General features: G+C 36.0%; 1 protein-coding gene across 1 annotated transcript; it reads left to right on the top strand.

Annotated features, from left to right (window-relative positions):
* Positions 1 to 8,453: 8,453 nt before the first annotated feature.
* Positions 8,454 to 8,825, top strand: LOC104239617 (auxin-responsive protein SAUR32). The gene has a single exon (XM_009794299.1). The coding sequence runs from the start codon at positions 8,454 to 8,456 to the stop codon at positions 8,823 to 8,825; it is 372 nt and encodes a 123-aa protein (XP_009792601.1).
* The last annotated feature ends 668 nt before the right edge of the window (positions 8,826 to 9,493 follow it).

Genomic DNA, 9,493 nt, shown 5'->3' with positions numbered 1-9,493 from the left:
CAGGCATGTTGTTGCATCTGCAGTCCCAACTGGTGGACTAAATGTAGACTAATAGCATGTACAACATGTAAAATATAAATTACAGAACTCTATATTACAGTTATAAGTAAGAATACTAAATAACATACCAGTACCTCGTGCCTCCTAGAGTATGGAACGTACCGACCGCTAGCTCGGTGAATGGGGTTCCCGACAAAAAGTCGGGTAACGCCGCGGTACTAGGGCATACAATCATCCTCAGTATCCTGCTGACTCGGGGGGGAGAATCATCTCTAATCGCCGGTCCTAAGTAAATATCTGATCCTGTAGTCATGCCAAATATTGGTCATCCACCCTGGTACGATCATCCCGCTAGTAATATGTGGTCCCCCAGGTGGACGGTGTCGGTACGATCTGCAGACTGCCAAACTGGCGAAGCACCCGCTCGGTGGCATGATGCTCCATAATATCAAGGCAGAACAACGGGACGGAAGAGCCCCAAATAAGTCGGTCGGCTGAGCAATAATAGGGCAAGCCAGCTATCAACGCGTCGTTGTATGGCGTCCAGATGAAGTATTAAGGAAGAACAGAAAACGTCAGTATACGCACCTTGTGTTTGAAGCAATGGCAAGTAAACTTAGATATACATTTACTTGTGCGCCATCCCGCAAATCCAATATATCCCTGCACTAGCAGAGATTATGCCGAGCCTCATACTCGCGCGAATGTACCCATTGGAGAACCCACCTCCTAGATAGAGGGAGCAACTCCGGTGGTACATTCGGATCTAATAGTGGTAGAGGTGGTTGCAACTGCAGGAACCGCTCCCAGGCCCAAACCTAACATAAAAGGTTGACGTAAAAGTTAAGATGTATTTTTACAAGGTATGTTAAAATGAATAGAGTATTCGAATATGTTGTCACCTATAGTAGCGGCAAGAATCCAAAAACTTCAAGCTGGGTGCCCATGCTCACCCGGCACATGCATCTATACAAGTAGGCGAGAACAGTAGAGCCCCAGCTGTACTGGGATAAATCATTTAGCTGCTCAAGATGATGAAGAAATCTCAAGCTGACTAGGTTCCCTGAAGTGTTCGGGGAACAAGACCCCTCCAAACAACAGGAGTAGCAGCAACCCCGTATACCGGTCAACATGATAATCCGGGGTATCGCCATCGATCTGAGGATGCAATGCCTCCAACCACAGTCGAATAGTCATCAACGGAAAAAGAGTAGTCCCATGCAGTGCAGTCTCTTCCTCTGGGCGGAAAGCAGTGAGCCGTTGCAGCATGTCCAGGTAATGCACACTTGTCATCTCTCTCATGCCAGGCGGCAGAGAAACGGGCAGTCTATCAACGGGCAGGCCATATAAAACATCCATGTCCTGTAGTGTGACGGTGGCCTCGCCATTGGGCAGGTGGAAAGTGTGTGTCTCCAGTCTCAACCGCTTTATCAGGGCCGTGATCAAAGATCAATCGACCTGCAACCACCCGATCTCAATCATCCTGTAGAAACCAGTGTTCCGCAGGCGCGCGACTACACAGGCATGAAGAACTTTGTCATGCAGAAAGTCCCACATGTCGTCCACTCTCCTGGCGCGGAGAGTATGGGTCAGTAACTCACCCTCCCATATGTGGGCGGACCTATGATCACCCTGTAACAAGAGTAGCTCATCTTTGGAAGGTCCGGGATGAATAGGAAGCACCTTCATGTCGTCTACTGTAAATTAAACAACATTAATTATATGTTAGTTTTATAATTTTATATTACATGTTAGTTTTATTTTTTATATGTTTATTTGTGAATTAAATAATTAAAGTTTTATAAATAAATATTCACATATGGGTTCTAGGCTCGATATTTGGAGCCTAGTAGCACCAATTTATCCTGAATTCTTCTATGTGTTAGTTTTATAATTTAATATGTTAGTTTATAAATTAAATAATAAATTTTTATAAATAAATATTCACGTATGGGTTCCAGACTCCATACTTGGAGCTCAATAGCACCAATTTATCCTGAATTCTTGTATGTGTTAGTTTTGTTATGATTTTATATGTTAGTTTGTAAATTAAATAATAAATTTTTATAATAAATATTCACATATGGGTTCCAGGCTTCATATTTGGAGTCAGTAGCACCAATTTATCCTGAATTTTTGTATGTGTTAGTTTTATTATAATTTTATATGTTAGTTTATAAATTAAATAATTGATTTATATAATTATATAATATTTAATTATTAAATATTCATATATGGGTTTCAGACTCGATATTTGCATCCCAGTAGCACCAAATATATGTTGACTATAATTGTACAAAGTTTGTGTTTGATCTAGCAGTTATTTTGACGAATTTTTGAGTATAAGAGATACTTAAGTTACAGGGAAACTACGCTAAAAGGCACTGCACTATACTACGCTAAAAGGCATTACATTTTACTACCCTATAAGGCATTCCGATTTACTAGTTTTTAAGCAAAACAATAATTTAAATCAGATAAAACACAACAAATACATTGTAATCACAAAAATACATATAAAATAGTAATAGTAATTTATTAACATTTTTATTAACAAATAATAACGATTTCACAATTTTTACATATTTTTTTACAACATTAATATCTTAGTCTGGATAAAAATAACATACCAATTTAATCGCAAAAGAAACACAAAACAACATACAACACATTCAAAATAACTAATATGCATTATTTATACGAATTTGGACATAAAATAGCAGTACTGAACCGCGCTTTATATAGTTGTCTTTTCAGCTACTATGTAAAACGCGGTTTGCTAAAGCGTTTTATATAAAACGCGGCCGTTAAGGTAAAACGAGGTAACCGCGTTTTATATAGAAATGTAACTTTTTTTACACTTAAAAGGTGTTTTGTCCAAAAAAACCACATTTAAGTTCCGGACTCGCTGAAACTGATGCTCCAGTAAGACCGCAAATCTGTAGTACATTGACATACATTTGATTTCATATGTGCTTTCACCACCAAATCCAGTGTTCTTCGCCCAGCTTTTGTATAAATGTGCTTTCCACATTTCCTATTTACAACTTATTTGGATGGTTGTTATCCGTTGTATTGTATTGTATTATTATTTTAAATACAATATTTAGTTTGATTGTTATTTAAATTTTATTGTATCGTATCATATCGTTTAAATCCTGTCGTTATGTAACAACGAAAAGTGACACTCAATTTAGTGTGATCGCATCGTTTCCTTTTTTTTCCTTTCCCATCTTGCCTTTTTTTTATTATTATTAAGTAGTCCTTTTTTATTCTTTACCTTATCTTTTACGTAATAATATTATGTCGTACCTTACTTTTTCTTTATAATAATACAAGTTTATTCTTCATATTGTTGGTGCATGACATCATGAAACGACGACAAATAATACAATCTATCCAAATATTGTATACATCAAAACGATACAGTACATACAATATTATACGATATATTATGAGACGAGAGACGGGGTTAACGCGAGGCTGGAGGTCTGGAGACAAACCCTAGAGTCTAAAGGTTTCAAGTTGAGAAGGTCTAAAACGGAATACTTGGAGTGTAAGTTCAGTGACAAGACTCATGAAGCGGACGTGGATATGAAGCTTGATACCCAAAGTCATCCCGATGAGGGGTAGTTTCAAGTATTTCGGGTCTATAATCCAAGGTAAGGGGGAAACTGATGATGAGGTCTCCCGACGTATTGGTGCGGGGTGGATGAAATGGAGGCTCGCATCCAGTATTTTATGTGATAAGAAGGTGCCACCAAGATTTAAGGGTAAGTTCTACAGAGTGGTGGTTAGACCTACAATGTTATATGGGCTAAGTGTTGTCCAGTCAAGAACTCCCATGTTCAGAAGATGAAAGAAGCACAAATGAGGATGCCGAGATGGATGTGTGAGCATACCAGGAGAGATAAGATTATGAACGAAGTTATTCAGGACAAAGTAGGCATGGCCCCCGTAGAGGACAAGTGCGGGAGTTGAGGCTGAGATGGTTCGGGCACGTGCAGAGGAGTGCGGATGCTCCTGTTAGGAGGTGTGAGAGGCTGGCCGTGGCGAGCCTTAGAAGGGGTAGAGGTAGGCCGAAAAAGTATTGGGGAGAGGTGCTTAGGCAGGACATGGTGCTACTTCAGCTCACTGAGGACATGATCCAGGATAGAAGAGTGTGGAGGTCGAGGATTATGGTAGAAGGCTAGTAGGTAGTCGAGAATTCCCCGTTCTTTTTTAGTAGTATTAGTAGCTCTCTTGTTTTTTTCGTATTCTTTGACCTCTAGTATTTGCTTATTGTTTCGTTCGCTCCGTGTATTGTATTTTTCAGTTTGTTACTATGTGATGCTACTTTTTCTTTTACTTGTTGTTTTGTTGTTGCTGTTGTTGTTGTCTTTTTCTCCTTTTCCTTATCGTCTTTTGTCTCCCTATTCTTTCTTTCTTCTTCGTTTTCTTCCCTTCATTCTCTTTTCACTTTTTTTTGAGCCGAGGGTCTATCACAAATAACCTTTCTATCTTAGGTAGGGGTAAGGTCTGCATACACACTATCCTTTCCAGACCTCACTTGTAGGATTATACTTGATATGTTGTTGTTGTTGTTGTATTATGAAATGATACATAACAACCATCCAAACAAGCCGTTACACTGCAAATTGGTACCAGCTCTTTTGAGTTAAATTGAAGAGTGGTTCTCTCTTGTAGTTTATGTGATCCTTCTCACTTTTCAAAATTCAAAATTTTATGTAAATTTTCGCCAACATTTTGGAATATATATTTCATCATATTGGTGTGAGAAGAATTGCAACTTATAGTACTTTTTGTATAGTTTTTGAATATTCAAATTTTAACTTTAAAATACGAGCTAATCTTATCCAATTTACCTTCAAAAATTAGTCTCTGAAACCTTTTCACTTTTTGAGATTCGGACTATGTAAACTTTGGCCACATTTTGAAATACGTTTTTCATCATATTGAAATTGCAACTTATATTATTTTTCGTATAGTTTTGGAATATCTACATTTTAACTTTAAAATATCAAGATAATCTAATCCAATTTAGCTTCAACTATTAGTCAAATTAACTCCTGAAAAGCAAAAAGGTTCACATAAGAACTTGGTTTTTAAACAGAGGAATTCTTTGTGTCTATGCAGGCATAATGATTTATAGCTTGTTAGGCCAAGCTTCTCCAATCTTAGAAGCACTTTTTGGCCAAGATTTTGAAAGAAAAAAAAAAGTGCTTTTGAGAAGAAGCAGAAGCAGTTTTGGAGAGCTGAAAAAAGTAGCTTCTCTCAAAAGCACTTTTAAGAAAAATACACTTAGAAGCAATTTTTAAAAGTTTGGCCAAACACTAATTGTTGCTCAGAAATATTTTTCAAATTAATTAGTCAAACACAAACTGCTTCTCACCAAAAATACTTTTAAGAAAAATCACTTCTCAAAATAAATTGATTTTTACAGCTTGGCCAAACATACTATAAAGGGAGGTTCTTGAAAATGGGAAGGAATGGTAGGAATGGTCATCTCTTTTGTTATTCTACAATCTTTGGCTGATTTGTGGAACTTATATAAGTGAGAGCTTGTACAGGACATGGTAAATGTAAAATAAATTGCTATATAAGTCTTCCTCCTTCAAAACTAGTAACTATTAGATGGAGTTGGTCACACAATTTACCTAAGTGTGTTTCGAAAAAATAAATTGTTAATTATTCTTTTAAAAATTTCTTTTAGCTGTTGTCAGAGAAGCAAACTGAGCACACATTTTTAGAAATTCTGAAGTGAATATTTTTTGAAATACTTATTTGGCTCTCATATAAATTCCAAGATATTATCTTAAAATATTCATTCATCACGTCAAAAATTGTTAAATAGATTGAAGGAAAGGAATAAATATTCTAAACATTTCTCATTTAGGCATAAATCTGTCATAGTTTAATGCGTGCATCGTTGGTAATAGTAAAGAAAAATGTTAGTAACTGTCTAGGTTCATTAATTTATCTTGTGAGTTATCCTAAGTGTGTTTCGTCTGAGTCATCCTCAAAATATTCTTTAATTGTAGTTCAGTAATATATATATACACACACACACAATGACTTAACATATTGCACATTCTTGTATAGTGTGATATGCTGGGATTTGAATACGGATTTGTACCAAATGTCTGTTTGGCTGATCCTTAAGTTTGCCAGCAAGGTGGTTAAACACGGCTAACACACACAATTATTGGTCCTTAATTTAATCAATGTTTAATCTCACTTATATTGCAAAAAGATGATACAAATAATTTCAACAAACAACAGGGTAAAAAAAACAGTCGAGAATTCTTGACTTGAAATGTTCAGAAATACGAGTTTTAAACCAAGAAGAGCTCTTGAAATCATAACGTCAACTAATTTAAGCATTGACCGGAAACAAAAAATATGATAGGAAATATGTAGGTCACAGGTTCAAGCCGTGTAAGTTGCCACTAATGTTTATATTAGGATAGGTTGTCCATACTGAGGTGCGGTCCTTCCCCGCACTATGCGTGAACGCAAGATGCTTTGTACGAGCACCAGGCTGTTCTTTTTCCTTATAGACTTGTAGAAAGAATCAAAGCTAAGTCCTTCCCTTTTTTCTTTTTCCAGTTCTTGTCTCATTCGAGAAAGGGAGCCTTGGAGCACTAGTAAAATTATCTTCGCGTAACCTATAAGTTACGGGTTCGAGCCGTGAAAGTAGCAACTAGTGCTTGCGTTTGGTAGGCTGTCTATATCACACACTTTGGAATGCGGTCCTTCTTCCGACGCTGCATAAATACAGAATACTTTGTGTACCGTACTGCCCCTTTCCTTCCCTCCTATCATATTCGGGCTGAGACAAGCTGTGATCATTCAAAGGATTGGTCGAGTAAGAAAGGGAAAGATCAAGTAAGTAGCATCAGTATCAGAATAGCACAAGAGAAGGAAAAAGTAATTGCAATATATAGAAGGCCCCTTTCCTTATATCTTTGTCTTCTCCATCTACTTGTTCCCTCCTCCTATGAACACTCTCATGTGAGTCTATCAAAGATCTTTTTAGATTTAATAGATGATTAGTTCATCATTTGTTCCGTTTTCTATTTTCTTTTTTGACGGGGTGTGTTAGGCAGATTCAGGATTTACACTCTACGGCTCTAACTTTAAGTTCCACAGTATTAAAATTTACTATTTATTGCAATTTTAATAAATTTTTATATTCAAATAAGGTTATGGGTCAATTGAACATGTTCCTGTTATTCTACATCCGCCGTTGGACTGTTAGGGGTGTTAATTTATGAGGAATTTTCATAAATCATTATAGTATAAATGTATGTTAAAAGTATAGCTACGAATGATAAATATATTGTAAATATTTGATGTGACGCGTAATTTTTCTTTAATTTATTGGGTCTGTTATATTCTATTTCTTTGGGAAGGGCGAGTATCGTTTGAATTTGCCGACTCCCTATCCAGGAAAAATCATTTTTTCTTAAGAGAAATTTTTGGGGATTATCCATTATTTAATGCAAATACGCTTAAGCTAATAAATATGTTATTTGTCTCTTGTAGTGATCAGTGGCGAAACAAGAAATTGATATTTAAAGAAAATAGAATGTCACACAAGGAACATGAACGGGTGACTAGAGTAATTTTTGAAACCCCTTTCCCATTTTAGTATAACTCTATCTTATGTTAAGGAAATTCAGCATGTATACCTAAAAAAAAACTTTTTTTAATCTTATTTGTACATTATAATTTTTCAACAAGAATTCAGTTAAACCCCACTCACTCTACTTAGTTCTGCCCCTGCGCAGTGCTACCTAACAAAATGATACTAGTTGGTTAGAGTTCACTTAGGGTCTCTCTGCTTAGGGTTGTAGCTAGAGGGGAGTTAAGATTTGAATTTTATGAGTTTGAAATTTTAATTTTTTAAAGTTATTGGGTTCTAAATTAATAATTTATACATATTCATGATAGATATTAAAGACAAATACAAAGTTTAAACTAATGCTACTGGATTCGGTTGAACCCGTTCCGATATCTAGCTACGCCTCTGGTTGTAGTCGGCTTAATTGGAAGCTTACCTTGGTTTCTTTATAATTTACACTTTTCTGCTCAGTCCCCATTAACTAATACGTAGTACATATTGGCTTCTATACTTTTGCTACTCCTAAGGGAAAAACCTTTCATAGTCATATGTTATTGTACGAAATAAGGTACACCTAATAATTTTAAGAAAAAGTTGAAAAAAGGCAGAAAAAATATATATATATATATCGTATGTTGCAATAAATGAACAAAAAGTTGCAAGCACATGCAAATGGACCCAATACTCATCATCGTAGAAATTTCATCTAAGTATCTAACCTCCATTCTCCCTCACCATATGCTATAAATCCCCTTTTCAAACTCTATAGCAAAACCAAAACAAAATCCCATTTCTACATTAAGCTCAAAATATGATGAAGTCTAATATGACAGGAGAAGAAATAACCAAATGGAGGGTGATCCTCAAACATTTCATTAGAAAGCTCAAGGCTCAATATCTTCAACTGATCATTCCCAATTCCAAAAGACATATTGCTATTGCAAATGCAGTGGTGTCAAATGATGTTAAAGAAGGACAGTTTGCTGTTTGTTCAGTAAATACTAAAGAGGAACCACAGAGGTTTGTAGTAGAGTTGCATTGGCTTACAAATCCATCATTCTTGAAATTACTAAAACAAGCTGAAGATGAATATGGATTTATACAAAAGGGTGCTATTGAAGTTCCTTGTCTTGCTGAGGAATTACAGAATGTTCTTCAGTTCAAGACTGAAACAAGTGTTATTGCTTTTGCAGTTTAATTATTTTATCAAGTAGTTAACTGCTATATATATATAGACATTACTATAGTTAATTGCTGGTTTCGTGGTGTAGTTGGTTATCACGTCAGTCTAACACACTGAAGGTCTCTGGTTCTAGTCCCGGTGAAGCTACTTCTTTATTTCGTAACGGGTAAAGTTGTTGTCACGTAACTAGAAGGCTTCGAGCCATGGAAAGAGCTTCTTGTATGGTTCGACCCTTCCCTGAACCCTACGCATAGTTGGAGCTAAGTTTGAGTTTGGGCGAAGCCACTTCTTTATTTGTAACTGGTAAAGTTGTTGTCATGTGACTAGGAGATCACGGGTTTGAGAGCAGAAATGCAGGACAAATCTGCATACAATAGACCCTTCAGACTCTTTCTTAAATCCCTGTATGACGGGAGCTCAATGCACCGGACTGACTTTTAATTAGACTTACTTTAAAGGAGCATCGTCGAAAGTATATATATATATATATATATATATATATATATATATATATATATATAATATTGATCATGAAACTGTCTGATTAGAACTAGTGTAGTATGTATCTACCTATCATTTTTTATTTTATATAAATAAAGTGGAGCTTCTCTTTTTCTAAAGTGGAGTTACCTCCCTTTCCCCAAATACATCCTTGAAGCTCGCGAAAAATTACTCCGAAGAAG

Source organism: Nicotiana sylvestris, chromosome 7 (genome assembly GCF_000393655.2).
Source record: "Nicotiana sylvestris chromosome 7, ASM39365v2, whole genome shotgun sequence".
NCBI classification, from domain to species: Eukaryota; Viridiplantae; Streptophyta; class Magnoliopsida; order Solanales; family Solanaceae; genus Nicotiana; species Nicotiana sylvestris.
This window is presented reverse-complemented; position numbering and strand designations above follow the sequence as displayed.